The 24,987-nt window shown below is 45.6% G+C and overlaps 1 protein-coding gene across 20 annotated transcripts in view; it reads right to left on the bottom strand.

The window, feature by feature from the left end:
- Positions 1 to 24,987, bottom strand: part of ATXN7L1 (ataxin 7 like 1) — a 271,983-nt gene that overhangs the window by 18,848 nt on the left and 228,148 nt on the right. For all 20 annotated transcript variants that reach the window (XR_004728046.3, XM_078343118.1, XM_035254059.2 and 17 more), the window contains 4 exons: positions 20,002 to 20,285; positions 16,368 to 16,450; positions 15,245 to 15,501; positions 870 to 1,062 (listed from right to left, as the gene is read on the bottom strand). Coding sequence is in view for 19 of the 20 variants with exons in the window: in XM_078343118.1 (XP_078199244.1) it covers positions 870 to 1,062; positions 15,245 to 15,501; positions 16,368 to 16,450; positions 20,002 to 20,285 (817 nt within the window). In the remaining variant the exon portion in view is untranslated. The remainder of the gene's footprint in view (positions 1 to 869; positions 1,063 to 15,244; positions 15,502 to 16,367; positions 16,451 to 20,001; positions 20,286 to 24,987) is intronic.

Consider the following 24,987-nt stretch of genomic DNA (forward strand, 5'->3'; position numbering starts at 1 on the left):
CATTCATGACATGGAGAGGAGGGAAGAGGGATTCACTCTATCTTGATATAGGAGCAGGATGGATTTCATTTACAGTCTAGAGACAGTCAGAGCTGATCTTGAAGGACTCAGGCTGGCACCATGGGGTCCCATGTTCTAGGCCCCTACATTCGGCTCTGTGATGGCAGCACCAGGTATTCCCTTCTCAAGCGCTTGCAGGCAAGCAATAAACAAGCCTTCAGTGGATGCCTGCTGTTTCCCACCTCAGTTTCAATGACCTTCTGAATTGTCAGTGCATACTCATTCAAGGAATTGGAAAGAAAGTACCCTTTTTTATTAATCAGTAATCATGGTGACCTGAAATGCTTCCTCTTTCCTTCAACACACATACACACTCAGTTCTGGTGCCATCTGGTCACATAACACTAATACTTAGAACCAACAGGGGAGAATATCAGCAAGGGCTGGCTCCTGACATGCTGCTGAGAAAGACGGCTTCCCGAGCAGGTGAACCCAGCTAACCCTGGACATCAGAGGCTCCGTTTTTAGATGGCCAAGGCCAGAGGGTCAGCTCCTGAGCGCACTTACAGAAACACAATTTCTCAAGCATGCTCACTTCAGGCAGGCCATAAATACTCAGGATTATCCCTTTTTTCCTTTTATTAGTATGTGGAAGTACTCAGGATTATAATCAGCTGGGAGCCTATTCCTTTCCTTTTGCAATATTCAAGGGTATTTCTAAGGCAATCATTCAAACTCATGATAAGCCTTTTTGTAAAACACTGCACAAACAGCCTTGCCTCAGGAAGGATCAAGCCTCTGGTATGATCACCTAAGCGCCTGCAAAGCATAGGCAAGGAACGCATGGCAAGGAACAGGAGGAGGCCTACCGCAAGAGGTCTGGGGTGGTGTGTGGAGAACTGACAGTCTAGCTTCTCGGGTTCGTCGGCTCCGTCCATCTCCCCTTCATCACTGGACAGTCGGCTGGCAAGGTCAACTCCAACCGGTGGCAGTGGGGGCTCTGGAGTGTGGCCGCTATGATTTGAAGACGTGCTGCTGCTTATGCTATTTGCAGATGATGGTCTAAGGGCAAGAGAGGAGGACAAACAAAATAAACCCAATAAACCTTTTCTGAGATAACAAGATCCACCCAGTTTAATGGTGTTCAGAAAGCATGATTAAGGCTGGTGCGGTGGCTCACGCCTGTAATCCCAACACTTTGGGAGGCTGAGGCAGGCCGATCATGAGGTCAGGAGATCAAGACCATCCTGGGCAACATGGTGAAACTCCATCTCTACTAAAATACAAAAAATTAGCCAGGCGTGGTGGCGCATGCCTGTAGTCCCAGCGACTCAGGAGGCTGAGGCAGAGGAATCACTTGAACCCAGGAGGTGGAGGTTGCAGTGAGCCGAGATTGCACCACTGCACTCCAGTCTGCTGACAGAGCAAGACTCCGTCTCAAAAAACAAACAAACAAAGAAACCAGCTTGATTAGCCTTGTCAATACTTCAGGGCGGGCACATCAGTGGTGACTTTGCACAAGGGGAAACAATCAAGTTTGAAGGGTTTGCAGTGACCATCTCTCTCCAGGGACCCAGTTAAGTTAGGTTCTGCCCCACTTGCTGTCTCTGGGGCAGATGACAGGAATGATGGAAAAGCCCAACAGTGTAAGTGGAACGTCAAATGTGGGAATGTGACAAAGTGAAATGAACCGGAACCAGTCTTCTATGGATTCAGTTACAACTATTCACCCATTTGCAGGTAAGTAAGTTGCACTTGCCATCCAATTGCTTTTCTTTGAAAGTGGAACCTGGCAGGAAGATCAACCAAGGTAAACAAGATCAGAGCAATTACCAAAATACCAGTAATGAAGAAACACAGTCAGTCCTTTGGATACATTCTTTGACACAAAGCTACGACTTTAGGAAACTGTTATCATGCCAGCCTGTTACTTAATGTTGAGCCGTGTGTAGTTTAAATGTATTTTCTGAGAATGAGTGTTTTAATTTACTTTATTGTATTTATTTATTTTTTTGAGACAGTCTCACTGTGTCCGCCAGGCTGGAGTGCAGTGGTGCCATCTCAGCTCACTGCAATCTCTGCCTTCCTGGTTCAAGCGATTCTACTGCCTCAGCCTCCCGAGTAGCTGGGATTACAGGCACCTGCCACCGTGCCTGGCTAATTTTTATATTTTCAGTGGAGAAAGGCTTTCACCATGTTGGCCAGGATGGTCTTAAACTCCTGACCTCAGGTGATCCGCCCACCTTGGCCTCCCAAAGCGCTGGGATAACAGGCATGACCCACTGTGTCCTGCTTCAATTTACTTTTTGACAAGCCTTTTATGTACTGTGGGGTATGATTGGCTCACAGTAGGTGCTAAAGAGAGATTTTTCTCAATGAATGAAATGAATGAATGAATTCTATGTGTGTATAAAACAACCCAACAGATGTCATCTTAATTATGGTTAAGCTTATAAAAAGCAATGTCACAATAAGAGGCAGAACTACCTGCTTCCTAGGCAGTAAAAAACAAAACAACACAAGAAAAAACCAAAATCAAACACACCCACATTAGCAGAAGAGTTAGATGAGGAATAGTCACAGTTAACTGCTACTAGTTTTTACTACTTCTCCACTTCCATCAGGTGATTAAGCAGGGAGAGGTGAGAAAGTCAGGGAGAAAAAGAAGTTTTTGAGGAAAAAAAATTGTTTTTCTGCTTTCTGCTTTGAAAGCTGCTCCTTCAAGTCTCATGAAATAGCACTGCTGATCTGTCTCCCTTCTCTCTTATTTTTACCCTGGATTCTCTGTTGCTTCAAAATCTTTTCAGGTCTCAAATACTTGAACTTAAACCAGTATACCACTTAAAAACAAACCCACAAAGGTGAAAACAACCCAGGTGTCCATGAGCTGATGACAGGATAAACAAAATATGGTATATCCATCCAATGGAATATTATGCAAGCCTTAACAAGAAATGAAATTCTGCTATGATATGAATGACACTTGAAAGCATCACACTAAATAAAATAAGCCAGACACGAAGGACAAATATTGGGTGGTTCCACTTATATGAGATACTGAGACAGAAAGTAGAAAAGAGTTATCAGGAGTTGGAAGGAGGGGGAATAGGGAAGGGGTGTTTAATGGGTATACAGCTTCAACTGGAGATGAAGAGAAAGTTCTGGAGATGGATGACAGTATGAGTACACACCACTGTGAATGTGCTTAATGCCACTAAACTAGACACTTAAAAATGGTAGATTTTGAGTTACGTGTATTTTACTAGGAAAAGAAAACAAGGCCATATGTAGTTTTTCAGTGTCATGACAAGAATTCTGTTGGGATGACAATTTATTTTGGACTATCACCTTCCTGTTCTATAAAAGCAAAGATGCCATTCATTCTGCGTGTCCACAGGCCAAAGAACACATCTCCCCAGGCATTCCTCAATACCTGCTCTTCTGTATCAGGAGGGGCAACAATGCTATTGTCTGCTTACTGATGAAGACCCAAATAATAAAAGCATTTAGATGAGGCTGAAACATAAAAACAAACAAACAAACCAACCAACCAACCAGTATCCATAACTCTGCCACCCAAGATCAAGTGTTATTAGCATTTTGATTTCCATCCTTCCAGACTTTGTTACTGTGCACACACATCAAATTCAGTTGAAAGCAAGAACTGGATCACACGATCACACTGAACACGAAATGTGAACAGTACATACTATTTTGAGATATGCTTTTTTAAAAACCTAGTGATGTTGTAGAAGTGTTTCCATGTATAGAACTACATCACGTTTAGTATTCCCAGTAATCCATAGTATGAATATGTCATAATTTACTTAATGAATCGTCTATTGATGAACATTTGTTTCCAAACTTTCTGACAGGCTCTCTCTCTGTGAAGCCCTCTCCATCATGATAGGACCTCCTTGTCCTGCATGAGATAGGTAAAACGGAACTAGATTTTATTGTGATAATAGCATCATGGCTATGTAGGGAATTCCTTCTTTTCATGTACTAATTTTTACTGTTTAGAGACAAGATCTCGCTCTGTCACCCAGGCTAGAGTGTAATGGCATGATCATGGCTCAATGCAGCTACAAACTTCAGGGCTCAGGAGATCCACCCACCTCAGCCTTGTGAGTAGCAGGGGCTATAAACATGTGGCACAACATCAGGCTAATTTTAAAGTATTTTATAGAGACAGGGTCTTGCTTACGTTGCTCAGACTGGTCTCAAACTCCTGGCCTCAAATGATCGTCCTGTCTCAGCATCTCAAAGTGCTGGGATTGCAGGTGTGAGCCACTGTTCTAGGCCTGTCTTTACCTTTACTTATTTATTTATCTTTTTTTGAGACAGACTCTTGCTCTGTCGTCCAGGCTAGAGTGCAGTGGCATGATCTTGGCTCACTGCAATCTCCACCTCCTGAGTTCGAGCGATTCTCCTGTCTCAGTCTCCTGAGTAGCTGGAACTATAGGTGTGTGTTACCATGCCTGGTTAATTTTTGTATTTTTAGTAGAGATGTGGTTTCACCATGTTGGCCAGGCTGGTCTCGAACTCCTGACCTAAGGTGATTCACCTGACTCGGCCTTCCAAAGTGGTGGGATTACAGGTGTGAGCCACCATACCCTGTCTTTACTTTTTAAAGATGCCTTTGGAAGGCTTTTGAGGTGAAATGCCATGGTACTTACAATTTATGGCAAAATACAACATCAAAAAATGTAGATGAAGCAAATTTAATCGCAAAATATTAATATAGTATCTGTTAAAACTAGACATGTGGGTTTTATACTAGTCTCTCTTCTATACATGGGAAAAATTTTATAATGAAAAGTAGAAAAAACAAAAACAAGAAGAAAATAGGGTTGGTACTATAGGTATATATAAGAAAGTTACTGAAGAACTTCCTATTTTTTGGCATTTTATTTTTCTTCAGTTTTTTGAGGTATAACATCTTATGATACATAAATAAAATTGTATATATTTTAGGTATACGATGTGATTTGATGTATGTATACATTGTAAAATGATTACCATAATCAAGTTAGCTAACATACGTCACCTCACAGTTACCGTTTTTTTGTTTTTCCATGGTGAGAACACTTTTTTTATGTTTTAGAGACACGGTGTCTCTCTGTCTCCCAAGTTGGAGTGCAGTGGAGCAATCACGCACTGTACTCACGGGAACTTCTGTGCTCACGGGATTTTCCAACCTCAGCCTCCCAAGTAGCTGGGACTACAGGCATGAGCCACTGAGCCCAGTGAAATACGCTTAAGATCTACTTACTTACTTAGCAAATTTCAAGTACACAATATAGTATTATTAACTAGAGTCACCATGCTAGAGATTAGATCCCCAGAGTGTATGCATCTTGTAACTGAAAGTTATCTAATATCTCCCATTGCTCCCAACCCTTAGCCCCAAACAAGCGGCATTCTATTCTCCCTTTCGGTGAATTTGGCTTTTTTAGATTCCACCTATAAGTAAAATCATACAGTAGTTGTCATTCTCTGTCTAATTTCTTTCTTTTTTTTTTTTTTTTTTTTTTGAGACAGAGTTTCGCTCTTGTTACCCAGGCTGGAGTGCAATGGCGCGATCTCGGCTTACCACAACCTCCACCTCCTGGGTTCAGGCAATTCTTCAGCCTCGGCCTCCTGAGTAGCTGGGATTACAGGCATGTGCCACTGTGCTCAGCTAATTTTTTGCATTTTTAGTAGAGACAGGGTTTCACAATCTTGACCAGGATGGTCTTGATCTCTTGACCTCGTGATGCACCCGCCTCGGCCTCCCAAAGTGCTGGGGTCTGTCTAATTTATTTCATTTAGCCTAATGCCCTCAAGTTCATCCATGTTGTTGGAAATGGCAGAATTTCTTTTTTACTGTTAAATAATATCTCTTTTTATATATATGTATATATGCACATATATACACATATACATACATATATACACATATATAGATTATTATATAAAGAGATATTTATATATGTATATATACACACATATATAAAAAGAAGTATTATTATTATTGTTATTTATTTATTTATTTTTGCGACGGAGTCTCCCTCTATCGTCTTGGCTGGCATGCAGTGGTGTGATCTCAGCTCACTGCAACCTCTGCCTCCTGGGTTCAAGCAATTTTCCTGGGCCTACAAGCATGTGGCACAACATCTGGCTAATTTTAAAATAGTGATTCTCCTGCCTTAGCCTCCTGGGTAGCTGGGATTACAGGCTCAGGCCACCATGCCTGGCTAATTTTTTTGTATTTTTAGTAGAGATGGGGTTTTGCCATGTTAAACAGGCTAGTCTCAAATTCCTGACCTCAAGTGATCTGCCTGCCTCAGACTCCCAACGTGCTGGGATTACAGGTGTGAGCCACCGCACCCAGCCTTATTATTGTTTTTTTTTTTTGACAGAGTCTCATTCCTTCACCAGGTTGGAGTATGATGGTGTGATCTCGGCTCACTGAGCCTACGCCTCCCAGGTTCAAGCGATTCTCATGCCTCTCCTGAGTAGCTGGGATTATAGGCATGTGTGACCATATCCGGCTAATTTTTTTTTTTTTTTTTTTTGGACAGAGTCTCACTCCTTTACCCAGGTACAATCTTGGCTCACCGCAAGTTCTGCCTCCTGGGTCCAAGTGATTCTCCTGTCTCAGCCTCCCAAGTAGCAGGGATTACAGGCATGTACCACCATACTTGGCTAATTTTTGTATTTTTAGTAGAGATGGTATTTCACCATGTTGGCTAGGCTAGTCTCGAACTCCTGACCTCAAGTGATCCACGCACCTCAGCCTCCCAAAGTGCTAGGATTACAGGCGTGAGCCACCACACCAGGATGAAATGCTATCACGCTGCCATGCACAAGGAATGTGAAGAACTTCCTGTTAAACAGGGCAGATGGATCTCACACATTTATCTCTTCTCTCTTCTAAAATCTTACTAAAATAACAGTAAAGAGATAAAAAAAGGCATTAGCTTTAAAGAACAAAGAGATCAGCAGAAATATGGTGATAGTTATGGTGATGACTTCCTAACATCCACTGAACTCCTAAACCAATAATAGGACTCTCTTTCATCTTGCTTGCTAATGATTGGTTTAGAAAAGGACATGAGAAAATTTTTTTAAAATTATTTTTTGGGGTAGAGGGCTTTTGGAATGCTTTCTCTCACTTTAAAAAAGAGGCATCCAGCCTAGGCAACATGGTGAAGCCCCGTCTCCATAAAAAACACAAAGTTTAGTCAGACATGGTGGCATGCACCTGTAGTCCCAGCTACTCGGGAGGCTGAGATGGGAGGATTGCTTGAGCCTGGGAGGCAGAGATTGCACTGAGATCATGCCACTGCACTCCAGACTGGGGGACAGAGACCCTGTCTCAAAAAAACAAAAAAGAGACAAGGCTCTGGTGGGGGACGTTGATGGTGGCAGAGGCTATGCATGTGTGGGGCAGGAGGTATATGGGAAATGTGTACTTTCTGCTCAGTTTTGCTGGGAAACTAAAACTCCTCTAAAACATAAAGTTTATTAAGAAAAAAAATAGAGACACACAGAAAAGGTGGTCCTCAGCTTCATCTGGATGTTGTTACATCTGCATGTGCCTGGAATTGCTATAGTCGTTTTGCTACAGGACTTTGAGGATGAAGCCAAAGGACTGAAGAGGGTGGACTAAAAGAAGGGCTGTGAAAGCAAGTCAATTTCTGATCACTGGGGACTGGTGCTCCTTCACCTCTGGAGCTCATGTTGCATGTGGTAGCTTTCCTGATTATTCAAGTGTATGGTAGTCTATGTTTTCTGCTACTTGCACCTGAAGCATCCAATCTAATACAAGCATATGAGGTTTTAATATTTTATGAAAACAGGATGTGGCTGGAGAAGTATTAACTGATGGGAAAGCGACTGACCTACTAAAGAACCTCCAGGACATCTCTAGAGCTACAAAAGTCATAGGTAAGGTGAGGACTAAACACAGCTCAAGTGTTTTAATATAAGGCAATTGGACCTAAAGGTCATTTCTACCACCTCACACAGCCAGATGATGAGTTATCACCATTTCTGCCAGGACACCCTCTTTCGTACCCCAGTAAACTTTCTGGAGTCTTGCTCGGTCACAGTGGTGCCATCACGGCTCACTGCAACTTCCACCTCCAGGGTTCAAGAAAGTCTCCTGTTGCCGGGCGCGGTGGCTCAAGCCTGTAATCCCAGCACTTTGGGAGGCCGAGGCGGGTGGATCACGAGGTCAAGATATTGAGACCATACTGGTCAACATGGTGAAACCCCGTCTCTACTAAAAATATAAAAAATTAGCTGGGCATGGTGGCGTGTGCCTGTAATCCCAGCTACTCAGGAGGCTGAGACAGGAGAATTGCCTGAACCCAGGAGGTGGAGGTTGTGGTGAGCCGAGATCGTGCCATTGCACTCCAGCCTGGGTAACAAGAGCGAAACTCTGTCTCAAAAAAAAAAAAAAAAAAAGAAAGTCTCCTGTCTCAGCCTACTGAGTAGCTGGGATCACAGATGCGTGCCACCACACCCAGCTAATTTTTGTATTTTAGTAGGGGCAGGGTTTCACCATGTTGGCCAGGCTGGTCTCGAACTCCTGGCCTCAAGTCATGGGCCCATCTCAGCCTCTCAAAGTGCTAGGATTACAGACATGAGCCACCACACTCGGCCACTCACAATAAACTTTCTAACAAGAGAGCAAAGCTTTGCTTGCTAGATAAATTGAACTGGAGAGATTCTAGACATGAGGCCATCAGGCTCAGTGCAGAGTAGGAGTGAGGCACAGGGCTGGACACAGTGGAACTGGGGGCCATTTCTAGTCATTCTAGGCATTCTTCCAGAATGCCTGTTGCCAGGCACATCACCAGGCAGGCCTCTCTCTTTGAGAAACTGGCCCCAGAGAAGGCTTCCAGATCTTGCCTTTGGGAATCCTCAAACCAAAGGCTGAGTGGTGATCAGACAAATTTTGGGTGACAACCTCACACACAGTCTCCCAATTAGGCTGGAAGAGCCTCTCTTCTAACGTGCACGGTTAGAGGTCACTCAACACTGCTGGAGCATCTCTACTGTGATACTGCCCAACCAAACATCAAAGACATGAATACAGAATAGAAACGAACCCGGAAAAAACTAAGGCAATGATAGAAAGCGGAAACCCTAAAAAACCTATCTTCAAAGATACTAGGATGTTATTACCTCTGAAAAGTGATAGTATCTTGTGGAATAGTATAAGAAACAACCAGATAAAGAGAACCAGATCCTAAAAAATAGGAAAGCATCATAAATGATTAATATATCATTTTTGAAGATAAAGTCAAAGAAAATATTTCAGAAAGTAGACCAAGGAGATTCAGAGACAAAAAGAAGTAAGAGAGCTAAAGGTCCAACATCCAAATAATAGGAAGTCAAGAAAGAAAGAATAAAGACAATAGTGAGAAGAAAATTATCCAAGATGTAACACAGGAAAATATCCCAGAAGAGGATAAGTATCTCCAGATTGAATGACCTACTGAGTATCCAGTACAATGAATGAAAATGAGGTACATCAAGAGTGATTAGCCAGGTGTGGTGGCTCACATCTGTAATCCCAGCACTTTGGGAGGCTGAGGCAGGTAGATGGCTTGAGCCCAGGAGTTTAAGACCAGCCTGGGCAACACAACAAAACCCTGTCTCTATAAAAAATAAAATAATTAGCCAGGGGCAGTGGCTTGCACCCGTAGTCCCAGGTACTTGGGAGACTGAGGCAGGAGGATCATTTGAACCCAGGAGTTTGAAGCTGGGATAAGCTATGATTGTACATTGTGCACTCCAGCCTGCGTCACAGAGTGTAAGCTTGTCTTTAAAAAAAAAAAAAAGAGTGATCACCGTGAACTTTCAGAGCTCCGAGTCTTCAGAGGAAAAAACCTGACGTGTGCAAAGAAATGATAATCAGAATATTAAACTTCTTTATAAAATTTTCAATGCTACAAGTCAATGAAAAAATGTCTTTAAAATTATGTAGGAAAGTGATTTTCAATCCAGTTATATACTCAAATAGATTATCAGTTTAAGTGTGAGAGTAGAATAAAAGTTTATTTTCAAGTGTGCAAGGATTCTAAATATTGACCTCCCACACATCTTATCACAGAAAGCTAATGGAGGAGGTACTCCATCAAAATAAAGGGGCAAACCAAGAAGGAGGCAGTCACTCGGATCCAGGAAACAGCAGTCACTCCGCTTCCACACAGAAAGGGCAAAGACATGCTCCAGGATGGCAGAAACTGTCTTCATTCTAATTCTTAAAGCACGATTTAATTTTTGAACTATGTGCCTATCTTACTCTAATTTTAAAAAATGCAGGCTGGGTGGGGTGGCTCACGCCTATAATCCCAGCACTTTGGGAGGCTGAGGTGGGTGAAGGAGGCTGAGGTCAGGAGTTTGAGACCAGCCTGGCCAACATGGTGAAACCCCATCTCTACTAAAAATACAAAAATTAGCCAGCCATGGTGGCGGACGCCTGTAATCCCAGCTACTTGAGAGGCTCAGGCAGGAGAATAGCTTGAACCCAGTGGGTAGAGGTTGCCATGAGCTGAGATCACACCATTGCTCTGCAGCCTGGGTGACAGAGCGAGACTCTGTCTCAAAACACTAACAGCAAAAAAAGCAGTGTAATTAAGAAGAAAACTAGCTGCAACACTCCATAAGTTCTGGTTGCCAGATAAAAGAGAGGACGAGATGAGTGGAAGAGATTCGTGGGGAGTAAGCTGAGCGTGGAAGCTGTGCTCTGGCCCAGAAGTGGCTGTGGGGGCAAAGGGAGAAACAAGGATGCATGACGGTGTGCTTGCGTGTGCACACACCGGGAGGAGGGAGCTCCTCATCATTTCCTTTTTGGGTTCACTTCCCTCAGGGTGCACGCAGCCTCTTGGAGATGATGGAGTGGTGGATGCTTTCAGGACCTTTTAGCTCTGGTTGCTGCACTCCCGGGTGACACCTGGCGGGAAGGAGTTCTCTGAAACCAGCTTGGCTCAGAAAAAGCAAGGCTTGGGTGAGAAGTGATGGTGAATTGGGCGATGAGTCATGGAAAGGTGTTGCCACAGTCACTCAAGTTTGTTTAGTGGCCATTCACTCTTTCCCCCTCCACATTACATCACCCTTCCCCGCTCTGCCCGCCAGTCTGGTCTAAAGCCAAAGTATAGGAATGATGGGTCTTGTCCAGTTCAACTCAGGGAAATGCAGAGAAAGTCCTACCCCACCACTTTGAGAAAGCAGAGCATCAGACTTTTGTCTGAGAGTGCTGGAGAAGAGAGCAGAAGGTAATTGAGCTGAATTCAGTCCTAACTATTTGATCTTTATTCAGGCCTTACTATGTGCCAGGCATGTAATCTACACTTCTTATTCCAACCACCTTAGGTGAGTAAACTAGGATCTACCTTTCTTAGATGAGAATTTTTTTCCCCTTTTGGTGGAGAATGGGGTCTTGCTATGTTGCCAAGGCTGCTCTCGAATTCCTGGCTCAAGCTATTCTCCCACTTCTGCCTTCCCAGGCATTGGGATTACATGCATGAGCCACCACGCCTGGCCTCAGATGAGGGAATTTTTCTAAAGCTAAGAAGAAATGGAGGGGTTTTGTGCCCGTCTGCATGACCTCAAACCTCCCAGACTGAGAAGCAGATGTAGAAACAGTGCAGGGACAAATATATAAGAAGTCAGGGAGAGAACAAGGCCGGGCGTGGCAGCTCATGCCTGTAATCCCAGCACTTGGAGAGGCCAAGGCAAGAGGATTGCTTGAGCCCAGGTCTTTAAGACCAGCCTGGGCAACATAATGAGACTCTGTTTCTACCAAAAAAAAAAAAAAAAGAGGATTGGCTTGCATGTGGCAATATCACTATCCTAATGAGATACAGAATGGAATGGAAGTTGCTTTTACTCCAGACTCATCCCTGCCCTTTGTCAGGAATCTAGGACCTTCTGCTTCTCTCCACACTGTCCTTATCAGTTTAAGATTAACTAGAGTTTGCCCTTTTATACTTCAGACTGCATGTGCAAGCATCTACGAGGCAGAGGGGACTGTGCCCATATTTTGTGGCACTGGCTTCCTGAGGGCTCTCAGCCTGGCTTGTCAGAGCCCAGGTTGACCCTGGCCCTCTTCACCCTCTCCAACAGTCCTGGTGGGTTTGGCTGGGCTAGTCATCCATAGCCCTCAGGCTTTTTGAAGCAAGCAATGTGTTCCTTTAGAGTTGGAGGCAAAGAAACAGAACATATGAGTGTGTTATTCCAGGGTCCTTGGGCTGAGGGCAGAGGCACGGAGGGCAGGCAAATGGAAATCAGGCAGTGTCGAGGCCTGCATTCCCTTTCCTCCTTCCATGGAGTACCCCTCCCACTCACTAACAGCTACCATTGATGGAGTGCTTCTTATGTGCTTGGTACTTTCTCACTTGACTCTGATTAGCTCCACTGTACAGATGAGCAATCTGAGGCTAGACAGGCTAAAAACCATGACCAAGCTTGCCTAGTTAGTAGGCACGGAGTTGAGATTTCCCCTTCAAATCCCATTCCAACCCTTGCTATCTAACTTTAACTTTTCTAATTCTAGATTCAAGTTCCTTTTTTAGCAATTCCTGACAAGAATGGGTTGCAATTTAAGAATATGAGAACTAAAATATTTTCAAGGTTAACAAAAAGATACATAAGAAACAAATTTGCACACGTTAGCATTTCCTACAAAGGGAACTCACAAGTGGGAGGGAATGACAATAAATTCCATTCATGTGTGATAGTTTTTTTTTTGCTAAGAACAGATAATCTGTGTAGATTAAACATCTATTATATATACATCAATGAGTATGAGTAAAGAAATGTTTTTGTAAGTTTTGTGTCATTACAATATTCAACTCTGATCAGGCCTGTTCAATCTTTAATTGCAGTGACCTTGTCCTAACCTAAGATAAGGGTAGGACATTTTCCTGATTAACTTTGGAAAAAAGTTCACCCCTGAATTTTCTGGTGCCTATCTCAACCTTGAAAAGCATTCTCAAAGATGATTCTGTGGGCCGCGTGCAGTGGCTCATGCCTGTAATCTCTGCACTTCGGGAGGCTGAGGTGGACGAATCACCTGAGTTTAGGAGTTCGAGACCAGCTTGGCCAACATGGTGAAACCCCATCTCTACTAAAAAGACAAAAGTTAGTTGGGCATGGTGGCACACGCCTGTAATCCCAGCTACTTGGGAGGCTGAGGCTGGAGAATTGCTGGAACCCGGGAGACGGACGTTACAGTGAACCGGGTTTGCACCATTGCACTCCAGCCTAGGTGACAGAGAGAACCTCTGTCTCAAAAAAAAAAAAAAGATTCTGGTATCAACATTTTTAATGTGTTCCTTTGCCCCCCCACTTCCTTTCCAGAGACATTCTTTTTGCTGATTAACCTCACCCCTCCTTTATCAGCTTTCCTAAGAGAACACAAACAGCTGGCATTTCTCTATAGATGAACATTCCTCTGAAAATTAAACCAAAAAGGAACAGTCGGAGCAGATCCTTCAGGCTCCACTGTCTGTTTTATTGTTTAACAGCTGCTCCCTTGTTTCTCTGTAAAGCCAGGTACCACTGCTTGGGTGAGAAGTGCCTCCATCAGCCAAAAATGGAAGGAGATTTGTATAATCAAAGAAGGCGTTCAATCTGGATTCCCCGGAGTTCTTGGGGAACCCAAGGAGATCCCTGAGAGGGTGTGGGGGACGATGGCTCTGGGTCCATGTGTGAGCTGAGCCAGGGTCCAGGTGGAGGCAAGTCTGCTTTCCTGTCGGGCACCCATGTAAGGTTGTGCTGGAATGGAAATGTTCGACAGCTACAAAGACGTTTAAAAGCCGCTGTATACAGAATTGAAGTCCCTTCCAGAAGTTTGGAATGGAATTGTTGCCCCAACTCTAAAACAAGGGTAATATCCTTAACCAACACCCAACATCACAGTGAGAAGTCATTATAAAATGACGTTGCAAAGTGAGGGGTGGCCAGGAAAGTAGCACGTCAATGGCGACAGTGACGGCATGATGGTGAGCATGATGGAAGTGCTGGCAATGGCAATTCCATCTGACCACATCCTCCTGAATGCCCGAGGCTGAGCTCAGCCATAATGACAGAGGGACTTTGGCTGGCAAACTGGGTCAGGCTTGCACCAACATGTAAGGTGTCAGGGTGAGAGCCTGGCAGATCAGAAGCAACTGCTATCAAGTATTCGATTTTGCTTTAAAAATCAACTCCCTCCCCTTCTTTTATGACTACGTCCTCTTAAAGCTTATTTGCTCCCCATTGAGATTCACACTGTATACATAAAAGACATCAGATAATACCGTTATCTGCACTTCTCATGGAGTATTATTAATGTTTCCTTTTCATAAAAATTATGGCTACTTGATTTTTATCTCATTTTTTAAACTCTAAATTTCTGAAAAGCGGGGTCTAGCTTCATTAATCTCTGCACCCCTGCCTGAGAGCACCTAACATGGAATCTTGCTTATGGAGTGAGCACTCAATAAATATTTTTGAATAAATGGTTCCCTGTCCCATTATTTGGAAACTTAGCTGCTGCCCATCAAAAACAGACATGCATGTTAAATTACTTTTAATCCAAATGAGTTTTAATTCTGTTTTCTATTTTTTCCTTTCTGTCCAGGACAACCAAATAGAACCGCAAACAGGTGGCCCAGAAGAGTAGCTTTCCTGGTGTGGAGACACATGGAAGGACAAACAACCTCTGCTATGCCAATTTCCCCTTTCATCCTGATGATAGAAGGGCGTGGAAAAAAATGCCATGGGAAATGAACTAGCATGGTGCAGTGAGCACCTAAGAGGTGTTAATAACCTGTCCACCCGGGTTTCCCTACTCCGCTCCAGGAATTGTCAACTAATATCAAAACCTAGGCAACCAGGAAGTCACCTGGTGGCTGATGTGTCACAGTTCCTGGTTATCTGTTTCCAGCTTACTCTTGCTCTGTAAAAACACATGCTGTCTGATAGAAGGTCTGGTGGTCTGCTATGAAGTCTGCTGCTGCTGACGATGATGACAGTGATGATGATAATGATGACAGCGGTAAAATCTGTTGAACAGTATGTGGCAGGCACCGGGCTGGCCTCTTATGTACATTATCTCATTGAAACTTTACTCCTGCCTTAGGAAGTAGTACTATTATGACTTCCATTTAACACATGATCAGACCACACGCCACAGACCCAGCAAGCTACAGTCACTTGACCAAGCACTCAGGGCTTCTATTGTCAAGGTGGTACTTACCTAGGAAGTACAGAGTTAGGTGGCCTGGATTTTGCAGGGGATGCAACTTTCGGTTCTGGCCCAGAGCTCCCTGAAGACCCTGGCAGAGAATCCTGTGCCGGCCCGGATTGGTTTGGAAGTATTTCCCTCGTGGAAATCAGGAGATGCTCTTTATCTTTAACTTCTTTTTCCCGGGACTTGGCTTTGTGTTCTGCCAGGAGGAGGTCAAATTGCTTTTTCCGGCCCGGGACTGCCCTCCGATGGCTTAGTGAATGTGTCTAAGGAGAAGAGAAATGAAAAGCACAGCCTCTTTGATCAGCACATAAACCTGCTTCCCCAGGCCCTCCATTTCAGAAATAGCAATTCATGGAAATTTAGAGGTGCTTGAAAAGTCAACTTCAAGGCAACAGCTCCTGTTCTGTGGCTAGGAAGAGGCAGAGACCACACGAACGCAAACATGCCCTACACTCCTGGTGTTAAGAAGTCAAAGCTTCCTCCAAAAAATGGCATAGGATGATGAACTTCAGCGCAGAACCCATGAAAACCTCTCTGATGAAAGGCAACTGCGAGGGAATGCTAGAGTTAATCCAGGTGCAGGTGGGAGGCTCGATTCGGCCCAGACAAACAGAGCCACCAAGCAGAGAGGGCCATCGCCTTGATCCCAAGAAGCACTAGCAGTTCAGTATGAAATACAGGGCTTTGGGCTACCCAATGGCGGCCACCTTGGGTCAGCTGTTCCCCAGGCCACCCCGGTGTGGCTGGATCAGGGGCGCGGCATATCATCCTCCCCTCCAGGGCTGCCTTTCAGGGCGCTGCCGCCGCCGCCGCCGCTGCCGCTGCTCCTGCATACATTAAAACGTAGCAGGCTTTAGAACCGCCTGTGAGTGCCTATAAATACAATTTACTGTCTGGCCTCACAAGTAACAGGGGAAGCCTAGTTTTTTTTTTTTTCCTTCTTAAAAAGCCAGCCAGCTTGAGGCAGGCACTCTGCTATCATGGACGAGAAGAAAGCATTTCCCTTACAAAGAACAGCTGGGGGTTATGTCGAGGTTCCACACCCTGCCGTGTGCAGAGAGTGGCATGCAAACATTTCGACAAAGGCCCCAGCGAGAGCAGGAAGTATTTTTTATGGAAAGAGAAATACCTTGCAGGTGAGGGATCTTGTGCAAGGTTTCTTTGTCTCGGGATCCAACACTCCACAGTGTTTATTTGGGTCAAATTCTCTCTCTGGTTTAAGAAACAAACAAAAAATATAAGAAAAAAGGAGACTAAATAGGATTTGGCATTAAGACTACATTTTTTAAAAAATGCACATTTGCACCAACAAGTGAGACATTGTCAGGCAATCTGTTTTTTGTTTTCTCAACCGGCTGCTAAAATGCTTCCAGAACCACTTGGTGGGGAAATGGTGCTCCCCTCTGAACCCAGAGTTCCCAAGTCTAGCTTCGGCAGGATGGCCGAACATAGCACAAGGCTTGGGGAAGAGGGCGGGAGCAGGCACCGAAGGGAAGGAGAGGAGCTGTGCCACTCTTAACGCTTTATTTCACTTGCAATGGGTGCACAGGTCCTTTGCATTTGGGCATAGCTGGCGGCAGACCAGGGAGAGCCACCTGAGACCCAACGGCCCCTTTCATGGGCTGCTCCAAGAGTGCAGAAACCCTGCCTCCAGCTCCTGCCTTCTTGCTAGTTTTAGCCATTTAAGTGGGAGATTACTCCTTGACATGTCAGAATGACCTGGCTCTCTCACACTAGACAAAGCCCTCAGCGCAGGCTTTACACATAACCTCACTGACCACAAACACCATTTACCTGATGGAGGGGGACTCTGGCAGTGTTACAGGCAGGGGCAGGGGAGGAGGCTGAATTTGAATGTGCAGAGAGGGCAGGGTCTGCTCATCTCACAGCTGCTCCCCACCCCCACTGTCCTGGGCCTGATGCTTCATGTGGGAATAAAACACGGCAGGCTGCCCCTGTGAGATGAAGGATGTCTGTGTGGAGAGGCCAGGTTTCCCCAGCTCCTGCCTTTCCAGTTGACTGTGGACAGCTCGTGTGGCAGTTACATCTAAGGAGCCTGTTCTTTCTATGCTCATCTTGGGTCCTTCACCCCTGCCAGGATGACAATCATGCTGTCCTCACCTTTAAAATGAGGGCCTCTGAGGTGATCTTTTTTTTATTTTTATTTTTTGAGACAGGGTCTCACTCTCTTGCCCAGGCTGAAGTCCAGTGGTGGGATCACAAGGCTTACTGAAGCCTTGACCTCCTGGGCTCAAGCCATCCTACTGCCTCAGTCTCCTGAGTAAGAGGTATGCACCACCATGCCCGGCTAATTTTAATTTTTTGCAGATACGGGGTCTCACTACACTCTCCAGACTAGGGGATCTCTTAAAGATCCTTTGGCCTTTAAAATTTCACCTCTCAGATGGCCTGTGTCATTTTTGGAAGGCACCAAGCAAACATGTAAGTCCTGCAGAACAGGAAAGACACAGCCCTCTGGGCGCATGGGGTATCTGGTAACAGTGTTGGTGGTGGTAGGGGGTATACAGAAATTGGTGGTACATCCTCAAGACCCTGGAATGGCTGCAAACTCAAAATAGGTTACCTAACCGGAAAACTGTCTGAAATGGGTGGAGTGAACTCTGAGCATAAAATAAAGCTCAGATTATAACATAATACATGTATTCTATTTTCAAAAGCTTTGAGGGTCACGGGGAGGTTGCAGTGGTGCCTATGGCATGCACAAGAAAACCACTCTACACCCAAGCAGATTCCTTGGCTGGTTACCAAAGTGCCTCTCTGTTTTTTTTCTTTTGGTCTGCCTTTTCTCTCTCTGTTTTTTTTTTTTTTTTTTTTTTTTGAGATGGAGTCTCACTGTTGTTACCCAGACTGGAGTGCAATGGCACAATCTTGGCTCACCGCAACCTCCACCTCCTGGGTTCAAGCAATTCTCCTGCCTCAGCCTCCTGAGTAGCTGGGACTACAGGCACGCACCACCATGCCCAGCTAATTTTTGTATTTTTAGTAAAGACGGGGTTTCACCTTGTTGACCAGGATGGTCTCGATCTCTTGACCTCGTGATCCACCTGCCTCGGCCTCCCAAAGTGCTGGGATTAAAGGCGTGAGCCACCGCGCCCAGCCTTCTCTCTCTGTTTTTTAAAAAATTTTTCTTTCTTTTTTTTTTAAGCTTCACTTAGGAAAAAAAAAACTGCTAGGCCTGGAGATGTTGGTCTGCTTGGAGCCCTCTTTGACCAGGCATGGCGTTTCCTCTTGGGTCCGTCAGAGTCAGGCCTGTGCCTGGTCCCACACCAGCGCCTCATGTCGACCTGGAGCTGAGCAGGCTGTTGGCTGTGGGGAGGAGCCAGCTGCCAAATGTGAAAGTGAGGCAGAAACAAGCCAAAGACCCCATAAGACAGGATAACCCACAAAATGCCAAAACCACAGGTGGCAAAAAAAATCCCCAAACAACTTCAGGTGGGGTCGCAGGCTGGAAGCCAAGGCCGTACTTCTGATACAGCGAAGACCCCTCAGCCTCCAGCCACTGCGCCCACGCCTACCGGTTTTCTGGGGATGGTGCCACCACCTCTGAGGAGTGAAACCGAGCTTTCCATTCAGGAAGAGCCAGGCGCTGGGGGCTCCAGCTTGAACCGTGAGGCCCACAGTGCTTAGGAAGAGTGCCAGGCTCTACCTTGCTCTCTTGACAGTGGGTGGGCAGTGCAGGCAGAGATGTGCAAGGTACGATACCTGCTTTATTTGAATGCTTTGGGACTGAGGGACTTTTCAGACATAATTTTTAAGAGAGTTACAGATGAAAGACAGAAAAACTAGAAATACAGTCAAATACAGTAGACAATAAAATTACCCACAATTCCTTGGGTGCTTAAAAATCAAGCTTAACCCGAGGACAGTTTCTCTGTCATAGTGTGGCTGTCACTGTATTTTACTTTCTCTGGCCACCATTAGGGAGTGCCCGTGATGTGTGAAGAAGTTATGACGATCATAGCTTCTCCTGGTCTTTCAGAGAAAGTAAAAACTGCCACGTTTAGTTCAACAGCAGGTCCAAAGCAAACATTACCCACATAGGGGCCTCCAGCAGAGCAACTGTCATCTCAGAGAAGGGCCCCATGTGCCTCTACTGGCACCCCAAGTGTCTGCTCAGACAACCAAGGAGCAGACCCAAAAGAGGCCGCCCCAACACCCCATGGGCACTGCCAGCCCTAGCGTTCCTGTTTGGGAATTCCAACCTGAGTATGGGGGATAGACAGTTGTAAACCCAACTGCAGAATCAACCTGGAAACTCCCAAGACCAAAGGACAGAGGCTGTGTGTCCCTGTGTGGCACAGCGCTGGTGGGGCTGCCGTCGCACGCCTTGAGCCACCATGAGATGCCTGTGTGTGTGTGTTGTCCAGCTTCTTAGCAGTGAAGCGTCTGTGGAAGCCAGTGCTAGTTCAAGCTGTCAGCATGATGCAGATACACTGAACCACCTGCTCACAAGACCCTTGGAATCTACAGACTGGGTTGGTGCAGGGCACCCTGCCACCTGCGTTGCTAGGGTCACTCCCATTAAGCACTGAACTGAGTCAGGGACTTCATCTGCCCAGGGAAGAAGAGACCTGGTTTTCCCTTGCATTTTTAGGTGGGGTTCCTGTTTGCAGGTGAACTCCACATCCCCCTTAAAAGTAAAACAGACCGGCTTAATGACAAGAACACATCACTCCTTGGTTATGGATGCGACTCCCTTTCAGTCTAATCATGAGTCAGACCCTGATGACACTGACACATACCTGAAAGTCTCCTGTAAGGCTTGTTGCTGTTTTTGGTGCCATTTTGGTGTTTCTTGTCTATGGTGGTTGGCAGAATTCCTTTGCCATTTAAGGTCTTCTCTGGCGAAGGTGGCACTGACTTGGACATCAGGACCGGCTTAATTAAAGGAGGGGTGGAGACAGCAGAGGACGAGGTGGAGGAGGCAGAAACTGCAGTAGTGGCTGTAGAGTTCATTTTGACATTGGCACCATCTGCCTTCACTAGGTTAGGAATTTTCTCTAAACTGACTACGGGAACTGGAACGCTGAAAAATAAACGAACAAACACACACAATTGCCTTCTTTGATACATTTAGTCTGCTGAGGAGCCATACCCGCTTATCATTATCAGAACATGTCCTTATCACTTATTTATACCCCTCCTATAAGCAAGCAGCATGAGCCCAGTTTTGATGGGAGAGCTCTGTGCCCTGGAAAGGATCAACAGGGGGTGCGAGGCTGGCACGGTGCCAGGGGTGGCATCAGGGCTGGCTGATTACCTCCCATGCTGGGCTGTCCTACAGATCCTGCAGCTTCCCCTTTCCTGGGCCCTAGAGGTTGACGGTCTCTGACACAGCACCTTGGGCAGAACAAGTCGCCCGCTGGGAAGCTCAGGAAGAGATGCCGTTTGTCCCCTGAAGACAGTGTGCTACTGCTGAATCACGCCCCCTCCCCCTGCCGCTCAGCTAGTCCCCAGCCCAGCCCGGATCAGGCCTGACATCTGCTTAACTCCGGAGTGCTGACAGGATCACACCACACGGAGGCATGGCTGGAGGCCAGCGTGCTGCACGGCGTGCTGTCGGACGGCTCTGGATCACTCTCATATCCTGGGGATGGGCTCAAATTGAGTGAGCCTCCATGTAGCATTATCCAATATTCCATTTTAGGCAGCAAGTTATGTAAATAGGCAATTCTCAAGGCTGGCAGGTGAGAGGATGAATTTTAAGAAGGCAGAGCACAAAGGTGTGCTTGACTCTTCAGAATCTGTCACCTTAGCCCCCTTCCCTGCTATTTCTCCTCTATGGGATGTGCATTTGATTTCTCTGCCTCTTTAATGCAGAAGGACCTGTGTCTGGGGGGGCTGCGGATAACTCTGTCTCAGGGTCTTAAAAGATGAAATGAATAAGCTTTGCTTTGGTCCCTGAGCTAGATTCCCTTTCCTCCTGGCAGGAGGGGAGAATGCTAACATGGGCTCCCCAGTCATCTCTGAGCTGAGAGTGAAGCCTACTTAGCTATTTGAATGCCAAATGATCTAGAATATGGCTTTTACATTCCTGCAGACAATGTAGGGCAGGGAAGAGGGGCTGTTTTTGGCAGGCGAAGAATCTTATCTGTCCACATGGTGGGCTGGCTCTCCTTTCTCTAAGATTCATTCACAGATTATTTCTTTGATCAACTTGTTCATGAAATTATTTTAGCCCCATCCCAGCCCCTGCCCCTTTTATGTCTTTGAAACAGGATCACAGCTGTTAGTTACAGATCTTTGCCAGTGAGAAGGGTGCAGAGTAGTGGAACAGACTGTGGCTGGACATTATGGACTCCTTCCTCGAACCACGTACCTTCTCGGGCTGGGGAAAGGTGATGTGGGGCTTCAAGTCCCATGTGAGGGGACACTAGAATGACAGTTTTTGGTAACACCCCGTGCCACTGCCAATTCCATCCTTGATCAGAGTGTCTCAGTCTCTGACACAGAGCTGAACTGCTGTTCCTTTCTATTTAATGGCAATTCTCAAAGCACTCCCTATCACTGAAGAATGGCACAAGAAGCCCTTTGAGAATGGGTGCACGAAGACGCTACAGAGATTACCTGGTGAAATTAGTGCTGCATTCCTGATTTTTTTCCAAGTGATAAGAGATGCAAAACAATGTGATACAGAATTCTCCTAGGCTTACTCCTCGGCACATTTAAAAAGCCACGAGTGACAGAAATCGGTTCTGAAGAGAGATTTGTTTACCCATGTTCACAGCAGCTGTATTCACAGCAGCCAAAGGTGGAAGCAGCCCAAGTGTCCATCAGCAGAAGAATGAAGAAGCAAAACGTGGTATATTATATTCAGCTTTAAAAAGGAAGGAAATGCTGACACGGGCAGGCGCCTTGAGGATATTATGTTAAGTGAAATAAGCCAGTTACAAAAGACAAATACTGTACAATTCTACTTACATGAGGTACTGGAGTAGTCAAGTTCATAGACACAGAAAGTAGAACAGTGGTTGCCAGGGGAAGGGGGGCAGGGAGAATGGGCAGGTTTTTTTAATGCCCATTGAACAACTGTATAGAGTTTCAGTTTTGCAAGATGGAAAAAAAAATTCTGGAGACTGGTTGCACGACAGTGGGAATGTAGCTAATACTATCGAAATGTACATTAAAAATGGTTAAGGTGGTAAATTTTACATTAGGTGTATTTTACCACACTTAAAATTTTTTTACATTTACAAACTAAAAAAAAAAAAAGGAAATTACAAAACTCTTACAACCTATTATACTTCAATAAACCTGACCTTAAAAATATAGATCAGGGCCGGGCATGGTGGCTCACGCCGGTAATCCCAGCACTTTGGGAGGCCGAGGCAGGTGGATCATGAGGTCAGGAGCTCAAGCCAGCCTGGCCAACATGGTAAAACCCCGTCTCTACTGAAACTACAAAAATTAGCTGGGCATGGTGGCATTCCTGTAATCACTTGGGACGCTGAGGTAGGAGAACTGCTTGAACCAGAACCTAGGAGGTGGAGGTTGCAGTGAGCCGAGATTGTGCCACTGTACTCCAGCCTGGGTGACAGAGCGAGACTCTGTCTCAAAAAAAAAAAAAAAAAAAATTATCAGTGGCCTGGTGTGGTGGCTCATGCCTGTAATCCTAGCACTTTGGAGTCTCAGGCAGGAGGATTGCTTGAGCCTGGGGGTTTGAGACCAGCCTGGGCAACATAGTGAGACCCGTCTCTACAAAATAAAGATAAAAATTAGCCAGGCATGGTGGTATGTGTCTGTATCCCAGTTACTTGGGAGGCTGCAAGTGGATCACTTGAGCTGAAGAGTTTGAGGTTACAGTAAGCTATGATCACACTATTGCAAGGCAGCCTGGACAACAGAGCAAGACTCTGTCTCAACTCACCCCACTGGCCCCGCTAGCACCCCCCAAACCCAAACTTATTGGCCAGATGTGGTGGCTCATGCCTGTAGTCCCAGCATTTTGGGGGCCTGGGTGAGAGGACTGCTTGAGGCCAGGTTTTATTCTTTGAGACAGAGTCTCTGTAGCTCAAGCTGGAGTGGGCAGTGGCACAATCTTGGCTCACTGAAACCTCTGCCTCCTGGATTCAAGTGATTCTCTTGCCTCAGCCTCCCAAGTAGCTGGGATTATAGGTGTGCACTACCACACCTGGCTAATTTTTGTATTTTTAGTAGAGATGGGGTTTCACCATGTTGACCAGGCTGGTATCGAACTCCTGACCTCAAGTGATCCTCCTGCCTCAGCCTCCCAAAGTGGTGGGATTATGATCCTCTCGCCTTAGCCTCCCAAAGTGGTAGGATTACAGGTATGAGCCACCACGTTCAGCCGTTTTTTTTTTGACATGGAGTCTTGCTCTTGTTGCCCAGGTTGGAGTATGCAATGGCACAATCTCAGCTTACTGCAACCTCTGCCTCCTGGGTTCAAGCAATTCTCCTGCCTCAGCCTCCCGAGTGCCTGGAATTACAGGCATGTGCCATCACACCTGGCTAATTTTTGTACTTTTAGTAGAGATAGTGTTTCACTATGTTGGCCAGCCTGGTCTTGAACTCCTGACCTCAGGTGATCTACCTGCCTCAGCCTCCCAAAGTGCTGGGATTACAGGCATGAGCCACTGCTCCTGGCTGAGGCCAGGTATTTGAGACCAGCCTGGACAAAATAGTGAGACCATGTCTCTACAAAAAGCTGGGCATGGTGGTGCACACACATAGTCCCATCTACATGAGAGCCTGAGGGAGGAGTGTCGCTTGAGCCCAGGAGTTTGAGGCTGCAGCGAGCTAGGACTGTGCCACTGTATTCCATCCCGGGTAATAGAGTGAGACCCTAGCTCGGGAAAAAAAAAATTATAAGAATCTGTTCTGTTCAAAAAACTTTTATTGATTTAATTTCTCACCCTTGTTCTGATCGGTTGACTTTTATTTATTTAGGGAAAAAAATTAAACTTCAAGTGTTGATATGAACACATGGACAGCTAGCAAGGTGAGAAGGTGCTCTAGGACCTGGGCAGCCTTCTCTGATGTATTAATATTTCTTTGTGAAGCCAAGGTAGTTCAGGAAAGGAAATTAGAACTTAAAGTTCCAGATCTAGTTCTCGTTGCATGAGCTGGTATGAGTTAACATAATGCCTCTAGTTTCTGTGAAAAATGCCCTATGTAGATGTTAGGCCCTCAGGTCTTCAGCAGACAAAGATATGATGCCTGGGAGAGAATAATCCAGGCAATTGTACAGATAGAAATATATTTAAAAACCAAGCCAAGCAGCCCTCAAATGCTCACAGCACAGTCTGCGTTTCTCCTCTAAAGCCAATGTCCAGCTCTGAATGTGAGCACAGGTGCGCCAGGTCCCAGCATGTAGAACCATGCCAGTCATCTCCTTGGTGACACTCCTTCCCAACTGTGTGTAACTGAGTTTGGCCCAGGCCAGCTAATGTCTGTGACTGTCTCCTAATTTGGAATTTTTTCCACTATGTAATGAGTATGGCCCATTCATACTTTACTGTCAATGCTTCCAGAACTCAGCTGGATGCAGAATTGGAGCCCATCGGAAACAGGAAAGACAGCCTGATGTGCAGTCCTTTGGAATGAAGAATAAGAAATGTTGGGGAAAAAAGTCTGATCAAGAATGTTTTAAAGGTTTCAAACACCAGGTGAGTTGGTAAGGAGCTGGGCCACAGAGTAAACACCTCTGGTGTTAGGTAAAAGGATGACAACTTGGCAGGAGGAGAGAAGGGAGACTGAGCCCTTTTGGG

This window comes from Callithrix jacchus, chromosome 11, assembly GCF_049354715.1.
Source record: "Callithrix jacchus isolate 240 chromosome 11, calJac240_pri, whole genome shotgun sequence".
NCBI classification, from domain to species: Eukaryota; Metazoa; Chordata; class Mammalia; order Primates; family Cebidae; genus Callithrix; species Callithrix jacchus.